Source organism: Anomaloglossus baeobatrachus, chromosome 5 (assembly GCF_048569485.1).
Source record: "Anomaloglossus baeobatrachus isolate aAnoBae1 chromosome 5, aAnoBae1.hap1, whole genome shotgun sequence".
NCBI classification, from domain to species: domain Eukaryota; kingdom Metazoa; phylum Chordata; class Amphibia; order Anura; family Aromobatidae; genus Anomaloglossus; species Anomaloglossus baeobatrachus.
The window spans coordinates 554,398,331-554,419,442 of NC_134357.1; the positions used below are offsets into that span (position 1 = coordinate 554,398,331).

The 21,112-nt window shown below is 42.5% G+C and overlaps 1 protein-coding gene across 1 annotated transcript in view; it reads left to right on the forward strand.

Moving 5' to 3' along the window:
• The window catches only part of LOC142312985 (uncharacterized), a 140,146-nt gene that overhangs the window by 35,532 nt on the left and 83,502 nt on the right, over window positions 1–21,112 (forward strand). The window contains 1 exon segment of the mRNA XM_075351974.1: window positions 5,411–6,029. Within this exon segment, the coding sequence (XP_075208089.1) occupies window positions 5,411–6,029 (619 nt within the window).

Genomic DNA, 21,112 nt, shown 5'->3' on the forward strand with positions numbered 1-21,112 from the left:
TGCCTGATCTATCAAAATATAAAATCAATTAATCTGATTAGTAAACAGCGAAGTGGCAAAAAAATTCCAAACGCCAAAATTACGTTTTTTTGGTCGCCGCAAGTTTTACGCAAAATGCAATAACAGGCGATCAAAACGTAGCATCTGCGTAAAAATGGTACCATTAGAAACGACAGCTCGAGACGCAAAAAATAAGCCGTCACTGAGCCATAGATCTCAAAATGAGAACTCTACGGTTTTCGGAAAATGGCGCAAAACGTGCGCCACTTTTATTGGACAGGCTTGTGAATTTTTTTAACCCCTTAGATACAAGTAAACCTATACATGTTTGGTGTCTACAAACTCGCACCGACCTCAGGCATCATACCCACACATCAGTTTTACCATATAGTGAACACCGTGAATAAAACATCCCAAAAACTATGGTGCCATCACAATTTTTTTGCAGTTTTTCCACACTTGGAATTTTTTTGCTGTTTTCCAGTACACCATATGGTAAAACTTATGGTTTTATTTAAAAGTACAACTTGTCCCGCAAAAAACAAGCCCTCATATGGCAAGATTGACGCAAAAATAAAAAAGTTACGGCTCTCGGAAGAAGGGGAGCAAAAAACAAAAACTGAAAGTGCCCCGGGGCTGAAGGGGTTAACTGTTTGCTAATTTTCCAAAAGTATCTCCATTTTTCCTCTGTAAGGCCTTACATAACAATTTAACCCTATTCTCTTGGCCTTTTTTTTTCCTTAGACAATATGACCTCCTCGTCCTATTCCTTCCTTTCCTCGGCTATTTACTTCTCCACATGAGGTCCTTGATTACATTTTCTATGATTTTAAATAAGGTGGAACCTTGGATTAGGAGTATAATTGGTTCCGTGAGTGTGCTCTTAAACCATGTTACTCTTATATCAAAGCGAATTTTACCATAGGAAATAATTGAAATGCAGACAATTCGTTCTACAACCCAAAAATATTTACTGTTTTTATACAAACCTATTACAGTAATACAAAATTGTATGTTAGCTTACAATAGAATTGTTGGTGTGTGTGGGAGGTACAGTATAGAGAGAAAAAAAATGTATAAATATGACAATCTTTATTCTACTACAGTACACAAAAAACATACCCCAACTCTATTCTCCCCAAAAAAGGGCAGAATTAAGCCCAATGTGGGGTAGGAATAATGCACAGGGAGATTACAGTACCAGAAATGTGCTTTACTGGTTAGCAAAAGGAAAGTACAATTCTGTATCCACAAATGCAAAGTGATAGACATGCTATATAGTATATACTGTACAATAGTATACTGTATACAGTAAATATGTACAGAAAGTTACCTCCAGAGTGGGTCAGGTGAAGGGACGGAACCAGAAGTGTGTGATGAATATTTGCTGTTATTGCAAAGCATTGCTCCTACACCAAGTTACAAATTTTGAAAACTCTTTGCTTGTCTTGCAAAACGCTCTCAAACCAAGTTACTCTTAATCCAAGCTTCCACTGTATTCCGCTAAAATCCAAATGTAGCTTTGAAAACACATACAAAATGGTGGGAAGAAGTATCGTGCATCACATATTTTATACAGAAGAATAGTGCTATCTCCATAGTTCTTTATACAATGACTTATAGATCAGACAAGCTCCTCATATTTAGGCAGTTTCTATTTTACTCAGACGCTTTTTATATGAATAAGATCAATGAGTCTCATTATACCGAGTAGAGAAGCTCCAGGGACAAAGACCTCGTCTCGTACTGACACGCTGGAAGCCCGAGGTCTCCAGCCCCGGGGCCCAGAGTCTCTCATTTTTGGCTCCAGCGTTTCTTTTACAATAAATCTTCTCATACCGTCCTGTAGTAATGACTTTGTTAATCCCGTTTTGTCGGAGGGTCGTCTGAATCCATCTAAATGTTATCAATTTATGTGTAAGAAACAATAAACATCCTACTGCGTTTTTTTTTTACTTCTTTTATTAGCAACTTAGCCAAACGGTACAGTTTGAATTATATATACCAGTACACAAGCAATTCTCAGAAGTGTCTACAAGCAATATGAACACAATGGTAATGTTGATGAAGAGAGAACACAAAAACTCCATTACATTACATCAGCTGTACCTCTACCACCATTGTCGCCTACAAATTTCAGTATTTAATCAAGGCACGCAGACAACATTATTCAGAATGATCTGAAATATCTAAATCTGAAAAAGTAGAAATAATAACAGTAACAAATACTATCTTACTATACTGCTGGAAAATGCTCTATCATCTAGCACCGAAAGGGGGTCTGTTACTTTCATAATCATCTTTAGGCTTCCACGAGTATGTCGGGGAAGAGTTCCACAGGTCCCAAATTTCATTGAATTTTTCTGGACACCCTCTTCCTACTGCGTTTTTGGGCACGCTTTTAACGTTTTTTTTTATTGAAACTCTCTCAAACATACTGTAAATGCACATATTACTTGAAACATACATACATATGACAAAGGTTAGCCAGAGCCTGCAATTACATGCAGGCTTAATTATCTGTTAGGCTATGTGCCCACGGGAGTTCGTACCTGCGGATATATCCGCAGGTATGTCCGCAGGTTTCCCGCAGAAGCTCCCCGGAATCCGTAGCTATCCATTGCTGCGGTATTCCAGCAAAATATCTGCGGTAAACCTGCGGACATTCGTGCGACTTACCTGCGGAAGTCCCGGCCTCTATCTCCATAGTGGTGAGGCAGAACTTCCGCAGATATTTCCACAGGAATAATTGACATGGTTACGTGCAGCATATTTCGCAGCCGCACATACCGCAGCATGGACACAGCACTCCCCATGTCCCATAGAATAACATGGGGAGTGTCTGTACTTGCTAAAACCTGCGGATTTATCTAGAAAATCCAGATAAATCCTCAGGTTGTCCACCGCAAAATCCGCGGTTATATTGTACCGTGTGCACATAGCCTAAGAAGTAGAATATATATTCCAAGTAGGGTTACTTTTACTCAAAGAATAAATCAAAAACTTGGAGGGGGAAGGGAAGGAGGGGAGAGGAAACCATGTGTGAAACAGGTACCGCTTTTGCATAAAACTCACCCAACATGGGTGCATAACCCTAGTCTCTCCTTGAGAGTTGTGCAGGCCTATCGACACCCGGATAGACTTCCAACACCGAGAAGTAACTCTATACAGCGGTTCTTCCAAAGGTAATTCTATGTGGGCACTTCTCTCAGTAGTAGCTGTTCTTGATACCACACTGTAGGTTGAAAGCAAGTTCTAATGTCATTCTGAATGCGTTGTGGAAGCAGAGAGATGAAACTTTCCTAAAGTTGCGAAGAAGGCTTGCACTTTTCCTTCTATGTAGGAAGGCCTCAGTCCAATCCATCTGAAACAGAAATGAGAATTTGTCTATAAAAATCTTAAAAGGAGGAGCTTGGTCATGGATCCATACCTGCAAAATGGCTTTAATACTGGCTGCCGCTATAAAATGCAGCAGTTTACGAGCTTTGTTCCAATGCTTACGACTTCGAACACGGCACTGGATGTGTTAAGTAAACACACGGGATTACGCTAGTTCCCTTCTTCACTGTTCATAATTAATCACAGCTGTCATTTGTACACATTGCTGCGGGAAGTTACCCCCTTTGTTTCCCTTCTCCTCCTGCTCATTCTGGTGCTAAAAATTCCTCTCTCACTGTCAGCCCTGCACATTAGCCCCCTGCTTCTCCCTTCTTGCAGCCCTGTTCACTGACCCCTCCTCTTTCTCCTGTTCTTTCTAGCAGCCCCGTAACACAAGAGCAGTCAGATCCTAATGACCTACACCCAGCACTCAGGGGTCTGGGTCCTTCCCTTCTCGAGGTCACCGGCGGGTGATCGCCACACCGTTCGGTCTCTGGTGCTCTACCCCTTCTCTGGACTAGCGACTGCCCCCCTTTCACCACGTGTCTCTTGAGCCACAAGCAAAACAACACATACAATGTGTATGATGCTTACCGTGGACCGATGAGGGCGATCAATCCTCATTGTCGAGCAACCCTGGGTTACTTGTGGAGCAGCCCCCTGCATCCGGAATTGAGGAGATGGCTCACCCTTTCGATGCCCCACGTTAAATAGGTGCCAGCTGTTGAGGTGAGACTACAAAGGGTCTGACTGCAGTGTTCAGATTATAATGTCATGTGTGCACATTAGAAAGAATAACAGATTCTGGATTGGTTATGAGCTTTCTTCCATGACAAGCGCCAAAGAATTCTGTCCATTTATTTTTCACAAAGCCTTTATAGTTCTATAGTTCTAGGGGAGTAAAGGGTGTAGACAAAATATAGTCCAATCAAATATCGCAGGTCGGGCTCGGGGCATGTAGCAATTTGTATAGTCTCTACTGGGAATGGTTGTTCCAAACTTTGGGAATTCCTCTGTTTTTCATCTTCTTGGGCGTTGTCCAGGAAGTAGGAGCCATCTTTAAGTTACATATGCTAGTAATAGTGCTATATAAATGAATAAAATTATTAATTATAGTATATTGTATTAAGGAAAGTCACTGAATATATATACAGTATATACAGTACAAACCACAAGTTTGGACACACCTTCTCATTCAAAGAGTTTTCTTTATTTTCAAGACTCTGAAAATTGTAGATTCACATTGAAGGCATCAAAACTATGAATTAACACATGTGGAATGAAATACTTAACAAAAAATGCAACTATGCCATTTTACTGCCCAATACATAACACCCAGCTTGGGCTCCAGGAAACACGCAAACCATAAATGTTCATGTGAATTCTTCCCTGTAGCAATGCCAAACATGGATAGCAACCATGTTTAGAATACTGTAATGCTGAGAAGCATTGAGGACATTTGGATTTGGGATTTTTTTGGATTGGATTATGCAGCCATATTGCTTTGCAAGATGAACAAAGAGGATTGAAAATCATGGTTTACTGGTTGCTGCTCTGAGGTCTACTGTTAAATTATGAACATTATTTGTTTCAGTAAATAATTATTCTAATTATAGATTGCTGCATAACTTGCAATTTTTTTTTAGCTATTTTATAAATCGTATCCTTTCATTTTTATATATACTAATAAAAATAATTTTTATTCTCGGCAGATGACTGTACCAGGAGATTAGAGGCACAACTGACATCTTCAATTTTTAAATCAGATGACCTTGGTATCACACAAGATAGAAGTGAAGCGAATGCCATTGCTCCAGATATAGCCTCATCTCTTCAAAGCAAAGATCTATCATCTCATTCTTTTGAACAGGTCCTACCTTCTGATTTATCACAGAGTTTTAAGAAAAATAAAAGTCACAAACCAGGCATTCAAAATAGAAATGCTCTTACAGTAAAAAAGCCATTTTCAACTTTAGAATCTGAAAAAATACATAAAAAAATTCACACAGGGGAGAAAAGATTCTCTTCAGAGTTTTTTAGTTACCAGAGAACTCACACAGGGGAGAAGCCTTTTTCATGTTCAGAATGTGGGAAATGTTTCACACATAAATCAAAGTTTGTTACACATCAGGGAACTCACACAGGGGAGAAGCCATTTTCATGTTCAGAATGTGGGAAATGTTTTGCACAGAAATCAGATCTTGTTATACATCAGAGAACTCACAAAGGGAAGACGCCATTTTCATGTTCAGAATGTGGTAAATGTTTTACACAGAAATCAAATTTTGTTGCACATCAAAGAACTCACACAGGGGAGAAGCCTTTTTCATGTTCAGAATGTGGGAAATGTTTTACACAGAAATCAAATTTTGTTGCACATCGGAGAACTCACACAGGGGAGAAGCCTTTTTCATGTTCAGAATGTGAGAAATGTTTTGCACATAAATCAAATTTTGTTACACATCAAAGAATTCACACTGGAGAGAAGCCCTTTTTTTGTTCAGAATGTGGTAAATATTTTACATGTAAATCACATCTTATTACACACCAGAGAACTCACAAAGGGCAGCAGCCTTTTTCATGTTCAGAATGTGGGAAATGTTTTGCACATAAATCAAATTTTGTTACACATCAGAGAACTCACACAGGGTAGATGCCTTTTCATGATAGAATGTGGGAAATATTTTACATACAAATGCAATCTTTTTGAACATCACAAAAATCACACAGGTGGAAGCCATTATCCTAGCCATTAACCTAGACGTTTTAGAAATGTTTTACTTGAAAATTATAATTTGTTGACCATTAAGAAAAATTCACACAGGCAGAAGCCATATACAGGTGCATCTCAGAATCTCATCAAAAAGTTAATTTCAGTAATTCAATGCAAAAAGTGAAACACATATATTTATATAGCGTGATTACAAATAAAGTGATCTATTTCAAGTGTTTATTTCTGTTAATGTTGATGATTATGGCTCAAAAGTCATTATCTCAGAAAATTAGAATAATTACCACAAAACACCTGCAAAGGCTTTCTAACTTTTAAAATGGTCCCTTAATCTGGTTCAGTAAGCTATACAATCATAGGAAAGACTGCTGACTTGACAGATGTTCAGATGGCATTCATTCACACACTCCAAGGAGGATAAAGGTACCTTCACACACAACGACTTACCTGCGATCCCAAAAACGATGCGACCTGATAGGGATCGCAGGTAAGTCGCTGGGAGGTCGCAGGTGAGATGTCACACAGTGAGATCTTACCAGCGATGCAGAACAATACAGATCGCAGTAGCGACCTGTATAACGATCTCAGCAGTCACTGTGATCCTGTTATACAGTGTCAAACACATCGATGTGTCCTGCCCAGCAGGACATCGCCTTTGAAGAAAATGACCTGGACCATTCTGCAACGACTAGAGATCTCACAGCAGGGGCCTGATCGCTGGTAAGTGTCACACATAACGAGATCGCTAACGGGATCGCAACTGCGTCACCAAACCGGTGACTCAGCTGCGATCTCGCTAGCGATCTCGTTATGTGTGACAGTACCTTTAGCCACAAAATGTCATTGCTAAAGAAGCTGGCTATTCAGAGAGTGCTGAATCAAAGCATATTCATGGAAAGTTGAGTGGATGGAAAACGTGTGGTAGAAAAAGGTGCACAAGCAACCAGGATAATGCAGCCTTGAAAGGATTGTTAAGAAAAGGCCATTCAAAAATTTGGAGGAGATTCACAAGGAGGAGACTGCTGCTGGAGTAAGTGCTTCAAGAGCCACCATACATAGACATACCAAGGACATGGGCTACATCTATGGATTCTTTGTGTCAAGCCACTCATGGCCAATAAACAACGCCAGAAGCATTTTACATGGGCCAAGGAGAAAAAGTACTGGACTTTTGCTCAGTGGTCCAAGGTGTTTTCAGATGAAGGTAAATTTTGCATTTCATAAGACGAAATATTCCCAAGTGTAATTAATTTATTAAATATAGATTTTTATACAAGGTACCACACCTTTAGTGAAATTTCAAAATTCATTTGTCATAGACATATACCAATCGGTCACCTCTGACCTTGAATGCCAAGGACAGGGTTTTCATAGTTATATCAGACAAATAAACACATTCAAATTGTCTAAAAGTACATACAAGGAGTATGGATAAACACCGTACAGCCAACTTAACTTAAGGACTTTATATATTCTTCTTCAGAACATTAGTGACATGAGCCACTTAGATATGCAGTCCAGAAGAGTCCAAAAAAGGTCAGGGCATACGGTATCCAGTCCCAGTAATGTTATAGTGACCTGCCAATCATCAGATCAGTTGGAAACAGTCTCCACTCGACGCGTTTCCCCACATAAAAACACTGTGGTTCATCAGGAGGCTATGGAAAGTAAATGCAATCTATCAGGATTGGAGCATTATATCATACATATGATTCATAGAGAAACACCAGCATGTGTGGAAAATAAGCAAACATAGTGAGATAAACAAGGTATAGTCTACTTGCCATAAAGAAAAGATAGTTGGACATGCAGATCCATGGCGTCTTTCTCTGATAGAATCGGCAGCAGCACAGAAGAATCCTGTAGCGCTAAACAGCTACCACCGTCCCTGGAAGCGTCATGGTCATGGAGCTGCATGTCCATAGGGGTTTAAAAAGCCCGCATAAATCAAATCAGCTGTGGGCCAATCAATCATGTGAGGTGAACGTCATGGCATCGCTATCGCGCATGCGCGATGCCTCCGCGGCTGTATAGGTAGGGATCTCTGTTTTTTATACCATTTATCTTCTAAATATATTTAATGAACTATTTTCGGAACTGTACATATGTGATATATATGTGCAGGTATATACAAACTATAAACAGGACGCTCTGCATCTGAGGACCCAACGTGCATATATGTATTCAGAGTATTCCCTAGACCTATGAGTCATATGCATGTTATGCTAAATTTTGCATTTCATTTGAAAATCAAGGTGCCAGACCCTGGAGGAAGAGTGGAGAGGCCACAATCTAAGCTGTTTAATGTCTAATATGAGTTTACACAATCCAGGTCCACTGTGTTTTATCAAGACCAAAGTCAGCACAACCGTCTACCAGGAAATTTTAGAGCACTTCATGCTTCCCTCTGCTGACAATCTTTTTGGAGATGGAGATTTAATTTGCCAGCAGGACTTGGCACCTGTCCACACTGCCAAAATTACCAATACCTGATTTAGTAACCACAGTATCACTGTGCTTGATTGGCCAGCAAACTCGTCTGACCTAAACCCCATAGAGAATCTATGGGGTATTGTCAAGTGGAAGATGAGACACCAGACCCAACAATGCAGACAAGCTGAAGGCTGCTAGCAAAGCAACCTGGGCTTCCATAACACCTCAGCAGTGCCACAGGCTGATCGCCTCCATGCCACGCCGCATTGATGCTGCAATTCATGCAAAAGAAGCCCTGATCAAGTATTGAGTAATTTACTGTAAAAACATTTTTTCAGTTGGTCTTAGATAATATTGTAATCTTCTGAGATAATGACTTTTGGATTTTCATTGGCTGTAAGCCATAATCCTCAACATTAACATAAATAAACACGTGAAATAGATCCCTCTGTGTGTAATGACTACATATAATATGTTTCACTTTTTGTATTGAATTACTGAAATAAATTAACTTTTTGATGATATTCTAATTTATTGTGATGCACCTGTAGTTGACAAAGTGTAGAAGAATACACACAAAAGAGACAGTCAAAGTAAAGGCAAGTAAGAAAACAAAGGCAAAAAGCACATTAGAAGTGACATTAGAATTATAATATATACAGTTACTAATAGAAAATAAAATAAAAAGCAATATCCCATGTGCATTGAACATTTCACATTTTTCGACACTGATGAGCAAAAGGGTAAAAATGTTTTTAATCTTTTACTTTCAGGCTCCATATCTCCCCATCCACTATTTTATTTAACATGAGTCTACCATCATTTTATAAACAATCATTTTGGCTATCTCATACATAAATTTCACTTGTAACTATTTAGCATATGATTAGTTATGCAGATTCTTGTCATGTCACTGCATTCTTCTGTTTTGCTCCTAAATCGGATTTTGTAAATCCACATTTGGGCTTTGAACACTGCCTGAATCCTTCTCTGCATGTTTTGGATCAGATTCCAACATGTCTCGACCAGAATCTGATCCCATAGTCAGGGTCACTATGTTTCGATTTCGAATTTTTTGGAGAATATGAAAACTATACATTTCTGGAAAGGTTATTGTATAAGCAATAAGAAAAACAATGTTTCCATTTGCCCTGACTCATACGCGGACGCCATATTGGATTTCACAAAATGGCTGACTTGACATCAATTTTCCTTTACTACCTTTCCTTGACTACCTTGAGTACTCTCTGGACTTTATGTCCATTTTGGCCTGAAAAGATTGTAAGGATACAGATAATTAGACGAAACCAAAAAGAATGGCCAACTCTCATTCACAATGGCTACCTCCTAATCAACAACACCTATGAAAACAAACCGAGTTTGAAGCCAGAAAAGTTGTCTCTCTCTTTTATAAAAAATCTATTTCTTTATTGAAGAAATTAAAAACAAACTAAACAATTCCAATAAATAGTGGGGATATGCAGAGAACATTTTTCCTCAACAAATCATCCATAAAAGCACATGTTTACATCAGAAAAAAAATTCTAATGGCAAATGACAGATATCCATTAGCTGTTGATAAAAAGGTTTTTTGCCCGGGATGAAAAATTCTTATAGAAGTCACTGGAGGTCACAATTTCTGCAAAAAATAAAGAGATTAATCCAATCGGTTGATCCAAATATTCATATGTGCCGATTTGAACAAAGTATATCACAACAATTTGTAACCAATAAATAATATATATTATTGCACCTACCCAAATGTGCAAATATGCTAAATAGCAAATATCCACAAAATATTAATGAATAGAATTTTTTGCCTAGAGAATAAATTACTCATTGTGGTCACTAGGGGTCACTGTAGTGAAAAATAAAGTAAATCCAAACTAGTGCAAATATATCATTACTAGCTGTAGTACCAGGACGTTGCCTGGGATAGTAACTGTCTCTCTGTCTCTCTTCGAGTTTCTGTCTGACTCTGTCTCTGTGTGTCTGTCTCTGTCTGTCTGTATCAGTTTCTCTGTCTGTCTCTGTATCAGTCTCTCTATCTTTATCTCTGTTTCTCTGTCTGTCAGTCTCTTTCCCAGTCTGTCTCGTTCCAGGTCTGTCTCTTTGCCCATCTGTCTTTTTCCCCGTCTGTCTCTTTCCCCGTCTGTCTCTTTCCCCGCCTGTCTCTTACCCCCCTGTTGTTCCCCGTCTGTCTCGTTCCCAGTCTGTCTGTCTCTTTCCATGTCTCTTTACTTGTCTCTGTCTCTTTCCCTGTCTCTTTACTTGTCTCTGTCTCTTTCCCCATCTGTCTCTTTACTTGTTTCTGTCTCTTTCCTTGTCTCTGTCTCTTTCCCCGTCTGTCTCTTTCCCTGTCTCTGTCTGTCTCTCTGTCTGTCTCTTTCCCTGTCTTCCTGTGTCTTTCCCTGTCTGTCTGTGTCTGTCTGCCTTTGTCAGTCTCTTTCACTCTCTGTCTCTTTCTGTCTCTCTCTATCCATCTCCCCACCGACATCTTATTACCTCACACATAAGCTTCTTGTACTAACAATGTCCTTTGTTCCTATAGCAACCACTCACAGCTCCTATTAATGACCTAATAGCTCGCAGCGCCATTAACTTTAATGGAGGTAGGATTTGTGGAGAGTAACTGTAAAGCGCGGGGTTAAATTTTCTTGTCCAAACATAGTCCATGACGTTTCCTGAGTCACATGGAGTGTCTGTACAAAATTTCGTGATTGTAAATGCGACGGTGCAAATTCCTTTAGCGGACATACACACACACATACACCCAGCTTTATATATTAGATAAGCAGAAAGTTCATAATATTTATTGCACAGTCCAAAAAAATATATATATTATTGCTCCAACCCAGCCAGAAAGAGGATTTCTCAAATTTGATAAGTAGGGATCACTGTGGGCCAAAAATAAAGTAGATCAAAATTAGTGCAAATGTATCATAATAAATAGAAAGTTCATAGTGTTTATTGCACAGCCCAGAAAGGATATATACTATTGCACCAACCAGATATACTAAAGTGCTATATTAAAGCCAGATAGTGATAGCTTAATATATTGCACTGACCCAAGGGATTGCACAAAGGAACAAAATATCAAACATACAAAAAAATGGATATCGCATATTTTCATATTGAAAATTCAGGTATAGCCATTGAATCTGAAGATATTTTTACCTGTAAAATACATATATATAACACTATGTGATAGGCTCTACAAAATAATCAAGCAAAAAATATAAGGAATTAAAGAGCCAAATAGATGTGTATATAGGAATACAGCAGAGCAGTTAGCTTATCTGAAGTGAACAAAGCAGCCAAGGTAGATCCAGAATATCAGGCTGAGGATAAATACCATACAGCCAAAATATAGACAAAGTGTCAGGCTAAGAAAAATACCGTGCAGGATGTGTGTGAGGAGGAACAGATATCCTGACACGTTTCGCCAGGGGGCTTCTTCATGAGGGTAGTAGTGGGGTGTACAGAGGGGGATTTTATACTTCTAACCTCAGCGGTATGTCGGTGCTAGTGTCTGCACCGCCCGGACCGGAAGTCCATGCTGCGGTGTCCTACGTAACTTCCCCCCACTCTCAATAGGAGAGTGGAGGGGAGGGAGTTACAGGATGCGTTGGCATGGCAACCGTTACGGAGGCTGCAAAACTGAGCTCACACCACAGGAAGTACAGGGTGTAATGCACTCATCGCTCCCCTGGGTCCGGAAAAGTGAAGGGGAGCGAGGAGTGACACGTCACCACGTAATCACACTAGCCCATAACAAAAGAAAGGAGATAGATCAAAGGAACAATTCACATTCAATTCACATGGACATAATAACAATCTAACAAACATTTACTATTTAAAGGGTGATAATCAGAAATTAATAAATATGTAATAAAATAATAAATTATATACAGATAAAGAAAGATATATATATATCAATTTATGTGTAAAATTATATGCAATATGTGCAAAAAAGTGATAAAATGAATCATATACATGTGTGTAAAAATAAATATATACAAAAAAAGGTGAATGAATGAATATATATAATTATTAAAACCTAGAAAACGTATACATATACCCATATAAGAGAGTATGTATAAATATACTAATATATATGTATTTAATATATAAATATATAATTCATTATATAAAGAATGTAAAGATGCATCTGTACATGTAAATATATGCGAAAAAATCAATAAATAAATGTGTAAGTTCATGTGTATGAATATATACCAAAAGTAAGTGAAAAAATTGACATATACCGTATTTTTCGGACTATAAGACGCACTGGACTATAAGACGCACCCTTGTTTTAGAGGAGGAAAAAAATAGAAAAATTAAAGTAAAAAAATGTGGTCATGACACACTGTTATTTCACTGCTGACAGGGTGATATGGAGGTAATAATATCCCAAATTCTGTACTCATATCCCCCATTCTGGGTACCTTCCAGGTATATATGGCCCCCATCGTGGAATATGTATATTCCCCATCATTATATGTGATCCTCCAATCTGGTGGGTGTGTGTGTATATATAGAGTTATATACTGTGTGTGTGTGTGTGTGTGTGTGTGTGTGTGTATATAGCGTTATATACTGTGTGTATATAGTTATATACTGTGTGTGTGTATATATAGCGTTATATACTGTGTGTGTTTTATAGTTATATACTGTGTGTGTGTGTATGTATATAATATATATATACATATATATAGTTATACACTGTGTGTGTGTATATATATATATATATATATATGATCCAACCCATCCAGGTGTACAGTAATGCCTTTATATACTATATTATTTATTTCCTTACTTTTACAGATGTGATGCTCACCATGCTTCAGTTTGGTCCTGGCACTAGAAGCAAAGTCTCCCATATCTTGAGGACCTGCAGTGATGTAATGAAGAGGCGGGGCACTGTGCTGTTTTGTGCTGTTCTGGCCCACCCCTCTTCATTACATCACTGCAGGTCCTTGTTCAGCTACGGGAGACTGTTTCTGGTGCAGAGGAAGGATCAAAATGAAAGCAATGTGAGCACTCAGCACAGAGACTGCGGGCTGTGCTGTGATGGTATGCCGTGCTCTGGTCCGGACACTGCAGTGATTTGCACATCCTCCAGGCCAGACATAACTGCAGCGGCACCCTGCTCCTGCCTCCTAAACACAGTCTCCCCAGCCGCTGCAGGAAGCCGGCGTCTGGAGCCCCCACGTGTGACCTCTGTTTACATTAAACAAGTATTGATTTGCTGCTCACTGACTGCAGGGAGAGGTGGGCGGGGAGCAGCTAATGAATATTCGTTTAATTTAAGCAGCGGGCACACGTGGTTTCTCCAGCCGCTGGCTTCCTGCAGCAGTGACCCTCCCTGCCTCCTGTGATCCCACTGTATAGCGCTGACTCCCCACAGCTCCCTACCCCGAGGGTACCCCGCTTTGACATTCAGACCATAAGACGCACCCCACACTTTCTTCCCAAATTTGGAGGAAAAAAAGTGCGTCTTATGGTCCGAAAAATACGCTATATTATATAAATATATAGAATTTATTAATTATATAAAAGGTGTGAAAATATATTATGTGTAAATATATCCAGAAAATTATAAAAATGTTTAAGTTTGTGTATGAATGTTATAATAAGAAAAAAATATAAAATATATATGAACATACATATATACCGTACGTATATAAATATATATATATATACAAAAAATGTGATGAGTGGAAAAAAAAAATTAGAAAAATGTCCATGTAATATTTATATAAAAATATATGCAAAAACTGTGAAAAGTGTAAAAAAGAAGTTCTAAAAAATGTCCATGTATCCATCCGTACTTTCTCCATCTAAGTTGGATGATCTGTAATATTCACAATAGTTTCATCCATCTAAATCCAAAAATCTGTTGTATGGATTCCTGTGGGGACCGACGCAAACAAACCCCCAACGTTGGCTCTGGGCGTGCGACAGAGCGTTCCTGACCACGCTTCATTACTTCAGCACACCAGACTGGTTTTAACTCCTGTGGTCTTTGAATTCTGCTAGGGGGCACTGTAACCAGTGCAAACTCTATACAAGACAATCACTGATCTCGGGGAGACCAGCCAGAGAAAACACTGCCGGCAGCCAGCGAGGGCGCTCAAGACAGTGAAATCCTAGGTACATTGCCCCCTGGGAAATATGTAAATAAAAAAGGTCCGTGGAGCCTCTGTTAGGAGTCTCAACACAGAAACCAGCCAGATATCCCTCCGGGAAGGGCCCAGCCAAGGGGTGACTCTTTTTAGGAGATCACCATAACCACCATATTAAGTGGCCCTTTTAGTCAATATCCAACTTTTTGACAAGTTTAAAGATATGACAAGGGAAATACCAAGGCCAGGTATCCATCCACAGACAGCCGTTTCGGGGTATTGCCCCTCATCAGTGTGGAGTAGGTTTCTGTGTTGAGACTCCTAACAGAGGCTCCACGGACCTTTTTTAACTCTATACAAGAGCAGTCCTGATCACACATAGTGCAGTGATCCAGATGTCCGTTTTTAAACAAGAAAACATTATCAGCAAAGTTATCAATGCTATCAAACCGGTTAACTATTTTCAAGCAAATTAACTATTTACATTCCTTCAGATACTTTTTACTCTCTGGCATCAGGTCTGCGGCTTCCCAGCTCAGAGCAGTTCATGTACCCCGGCACGCTGTAGCTCAGACCCAGTGTCTGTGTGCCCTGGTCACAGGATGCAATGTTTGTTATGCTGACTAGGGCCAGTTCCCGGTCAGGTGTGCACTCCAGTGCAGCTTCCTCCAAGAGCTGGGTTTTTACATTCAGGGCGTACCAACCCCTTTCACCCTTATGTCGGGAGTACACCACCTCATCGCCTGGGTACAGGTCGCGACCAGGATGACCCTTCTGTAGGTGGGCTTCTACGTCTCGCCGGGAGACAAAGTTGTCCTTTGCGAGACCGGGCTCGCTAATGAAGCCCCATCCCCGCTCCAGGTCAAACTTGATCACTATCCCGTGCCTCAGCGGTCCCCGCTTGGAAGGTCGGGCTTTGCGGAGCTGCTGCTTAGCAGCCATGTTGCGGACCTCCATTGCATCCCATTTGGCCTGGCGCTGCTCCTGCTCCGCTAACAGTTTGGTCAGCTGCTGCTGGCACGACACCTTGATGGCGCTTTGAGACAGGGTGGGCTGCAGAGAGGCCGCCAATCCTTTTCCGCCACCAGCCATGACATCCCTGGCCAAACACTGACAAACCTGACAGGGTACAAGAGCTGGGGGGGTTGCAAAGGGTCCCACCAGGGTGTCCTCGGCTACTAGGGCAACAGGGGTTGTCACTACCATTACCTCTTTGGTGCTAGTCTCCTCCGCTAGGGTCGGCGTCGCCCGTTCCATAAGGGCACGCCCCTCTGCCACACCCCCATCAGGGACTCCTGCCACTTCTGGATGGTACCCTTCTGGAGCTCCAACAGCCAGCATCCGAACAGCTTCACCTCCTCTAGGAAGTCCGGGGCTAGGGCTAGTCGCGGTACTGGTGCATCTCCTGGACGGCCAGGGGAGTCTGTCGCTTCCACCCTGCACTCCAGGTTGCTCCGGTTGCTGCTCGCTATGGGGCGTTCTGAGTCCTGCGCCGTTATACCATGTTATTTTACTTACTGGGAATGCGGGACTTCTGGGCACTTTGGTAAGGTTTCGTTTTTCTGTGATTGCTGCAGGGGGCGGGCACGGATTTTCGCGCCATACCACTACCCAGCCCATGAAGGGCGGATACACCCAGGCCATCTGATTACACATGGCACCTGTTCTTTTTAATAGACGCCAGTGCAGTCCTTTTTACACAGTCTTTAAGGCGCAAAGTATCCTGTTCGTGATGCCAAGATGACGTGCCCGCACCAGGGCCGTGGAGCCCTTGTTACCGGGCCGGTCCTAGTCTTGGGGTGGGATGTCGCTGCGGCAAGGCCTGGTTTTTACGAGGGATGATGATAGTTATTCGTGACGCCACCTGAGGTACTCTGCCAGGGATAGCCGACGCTGCCTCTGGGGCAGATGGTGACGCAGATGAGTTGTTATAGGTCTCCACAGGTAGAGCTGATGGGGGTAGTAGTCGGTGATGGCGGGGGTGCAGGGCCAGAGGCGCAGGTGAATGATGGAGTGATGATGGAGTGACACAGGGATGCAGTCTCAAGGTTTTTACTCACTGTAGCAGGTTTCAAGTTAACACGACTAGTCAGTGACCGCCTTTGAAGTGCTGGGTTCCACTGTGAAGGGCTCCAGTCGATCCCGGGTAGTTCGAAGGTTAAGACCGGTGCATCCTTCTTATGTTCCTTCCCTGGTCGTCCTCCTGCACTGACTTCTTGCCAGCCTGTCCCGTGCCTACGCACCCAGTGCCATAAGCCCGTGTCTGTGGACCCTGTCAGGTGGCTTGAAGCTCTATCCCTTGGCCCTATATGGTCACCTTCCAGCGGATTCGTGTGTGGAGTTGGCTTCGGTACTAGCTGTATCCTTAGCCTCCGGTTTTACTAGAGCACATTGGTTCTTCTCCTCTAGTCTAGGGACCGGATCCCTGTTTGCGGCCAAGTCCCTCCACTCCAATATATATCGTATGTGGAGCAAGACCACGGGTGTATGGCGCACTTCCCGTAGGCTCTAGGACCTCTTCTCTCTTGTGCCTGGGCCGAGCTGCACCAGCTCCAGGCCACAGGTCTTCACTCCTCCTTCCCTCTATCTCACTTTCTGCAGGCTGATCCCACTAACTAGACTCCACCCCCCAGCCTGGCTCTGACTGTGCGTTCCTATGGCGATATCAAAGGTTCATCTTGCCCTACCCACGGTCCAGTGGAGTGTTGCTGATGAGAGTGTTGTGTTTTGTGTGCACACCGGTGGATGACCTCTTCCTTAACCAAGGATGGGGCACCACACCTCTGGCTGAGATGCAGTACCTTTGTGGCGACTGAAGCCTCAGGGTTGCCACAGTCTGCTCTCTCACACACATACACTGCGCTCTGCTCTTTCACACACAGACACACACACTAGTCTCTGCTCTCACACAAAAACTGCGCTCTGCTCGCTCGCTCACACACACACACACAGCGCTCTGCTCTTAACGCTCATGCGCACGTAATTGCAAAATATTCTGCAGCGATTTGACAGCACATGTGCGCTTCAAATCGCTGCAGAAACACTGCATAATGAATGCAGTATTTTTGTCAAAAAAAAAGCCGATTTCATGCGCTCGGGATGCTGCCCCCACCATAGACAGAGTGGGAGCTGCATCCAGAACGCAAAAATAATTGACATGCTGCTTTTATGAACGCCCGGATTTGGGTCAAAATTTTAGCACCCAAATCGCTGCGTTCAAAAAAGCAACGTGCGCACGTCTCATGCAAAATCTACATAGATTGTGCAGGGGATGCATGCATTTATGCTGCATTGCAATACAGAGCGTAAATGCATGTAAGTACGCAACATGCGCACGAGCCCTTACACACACTGCGCTTTGCTCTCACACATACACCCACACTGCTCTCTGCTCTCACACACAGACACTGTGCTCTGCTCATCCTCCCCTCCCCCATTAAAGAGAGACTTGTTATAGGGATTTAAATTGATAGTGAAACATTAAAAAATAGGTGAACCACCCCCTTTAAAGCAGGTGTTGGTACTTTTGGCAGTGTGGACAGGTGTGATTTTCTTGCTGGAAAATGAAATTTCCATCTCCAAAAAGCTTGTCGGCAGCGGGAAGCATGAAGTGCTCTAAAATTACCTGGTAGACGGCTGCACTGACTTCGGTCTTGATAAACCACAGTGGAGCTACACCAGCAAATTACATGGCTCCCCAAGCCATCACTGATTGTGGAAATATCACACTAGACCTCAAACAGCTTGGATTGTGGCTTTTCCACTCTTCCTCCAGACTCTGGGATCTTGATTTTCAAATGAAATGCAAATTTACTTTCATCTACAAACAACACCTTGGACCACTGAGCAACAGTCCAGTTCTTTTCTCCTTGGCCCAGGTAAGACACATCTGGCGTCTATTGGTCATGAATCGCTTGACACAATAAATGAGACACTTGAAGCCCATATCCTGGATACATCTGTGTGTTGTGGCTTGAAGCACTCACTCAAGCAGCAGTCCACTTTTTGTGAATCTCCCCAAAATTTTTGAATGGCTTTCTCACAACAATCATGTGAAGGCTTCGGTTATCTCGATTGCTTGTGCACCTTTTTCTGCCACACTTTTTCCTTACACTCCACTTTCCATTAATATGCTTGCATACAGCACTCTGTGAGCAGCCAGCTTCTTTAGCAATGACTTTTTGTGGCTTACCCTCCTTTTGGAGTGCGTCAGTTACTGCTTTCTGGACATCTGTCAAGTCAGCAGTCTTCCCCATGATTGTGCAGCCTACTGAACCAGACTAAAGCAAGCTTTACACGCTGCAACGTATCTTACAATGTGTCGGCGGGGTCACGTTGTAAGTGACGCACATCCGGCATCGTAAGTTACATTGCAGTGTGTGACAGGTACGTGCGATTGCGATTGAACGTTAAAACGTTCATCGCATACACATCGTACCTTTCTCTAGAATTGCACGTCAGATTGTTCATCGTACCTGGGGTAGCACACATCGCAGTGTGTGACACCCCGGGAACGATGAACAGATCTTACCTGCGTCCTGCGGCTCCCGGCCCACAATGCGGAAGGAAGGAGGTGGGCGGGATGTTTACGTCCCGCTCAGCTCCGCCCCTCCGCTTCTATTGGCCGGCTGCCGCGTGACGTCGATGTGACGTCAATGTGACGCCAAACGTCCTTCCCACTCCAGGAAGTGGACGTTCGCTGCCCACAGCGAGGTTGTATGGAAGGTAAGTACGTGTGATGGGGGTTAATCATTTGTGCGGCACGTTCAACAAATTGAACATGCCACACATACATAGTTACATAGTTACTAAGGTTGTAAAAAGACCTAGGTCCATCTAGTTCAACCTTCCTCCACCAGTTCTACACCTGGTCACCAAGTCACTTATAACCAGGGCCGGATTATAGGCGGGGCAGACGGGGCTTCAGCCCAGGGGCCCCCACCACAAGAGCTTCTGAGGGGGCCCCCACCACCATCTGTGTGGCCGCCATTTTATTAACGCCGCAGTGTTCAGGACCGCACTGTACCTTTAAAGATTTTCAATCCCGGCCGGCACTGTGCTGCAGACACGCCCACTGCACGCTGTGTGGGCTGCGTCTGCATGGATGGCGTCACCGCGCGCCTGCTGTTGCTGCTTCGTGCTGTACAGGAGCTTGTGGGAGGACCGGAGCAGAGGCCTCTGTGGATGACGGTGAGTGTGACGTCATCCATCATGATGCCGGGCAGGAGGTTGCTGTGAGGAGGGAGCAGGACGGGATTCCATAGTGTCAGCGGCAGCTCTGCCGGCAGGACCAGTGTGAGTTATTGCAGGAGTGTGACCTGCTGCAGATCAGGTCGGGCTGTCAGTGCCGGGTCTTCAGCCTCATCCCTCCCCTGCAATAACTCACACTGAGCTCCAGCACAAACATCACTACCCAGATCCTGCACTGATCACATCTGAGCCTGCAGCACACATTACACTATATGGCCCATATTACATATAGAATATGTGAGGTGCTATAGGCCCAGGTGTGATCAGTGCAGGACATTGTATATCTGTGCACATGGTATACCACATCCAGTGTACAGAGTAGTGTGATATACTGTGTACATGGTATACCACATCCAATGTACAGAGCAGTGTGATATACTGTGTACATGGTATACCACATCCAGTGTACAGAGCAGTGTGATATACTGTGTACATGGTATACCACATCCAGTGTACAGAGCAGTGTGATATACTGTGTACATTATATACCACATCCAGTGTACAGAGCAGTGTGATATACTGTGTACATTGTATACCACATCCAGTGTACAGAGCAGTGTGATATACTGTGTACATGGTATACCACATCCAGTGTACAGAGCAGTGTGATATACTGTGTACATTATATACCACATCCAGTGTACAGAGCAGTGTGATATACTGTGTACATGGTATACCACATCCAGTGTACAGAGCAGTGTGATATACTGTGTACATTATATACCACATCCAGTGTACAGAGCAGTGTGATATACTGTGTACATGGGATACCACATCCAGTGTACAGAGCAGTGTGATATACTGTGTACATGGGATACCACATCCAGTGTACAGAGCAGTGTGATATACTGTGTACATGGTATACCACATCCAGTGTGCAGAGTAGTGTGATATACTGTGTACATGGTATACCACATCCAGTGTACAGAGCAGTGTGATATACTGTGTACATGGTATACCACATCCAGTGTACAGAGCAATGTGATATACTGTGTACATGGGATACCACATCCAGTGTACAGAGCAGTGTGATATACTGTGTACATGGGATACCACATCCAGTGTACAGAGCAGTGTAATATACTGTGTACATGGGATACCACATCCAGTGTACAGAGCAGTGTGATATATTGTGTACATGGTATACCACATCCAGTGTACAGAGCAGTGTGATATACTGTGTACATGG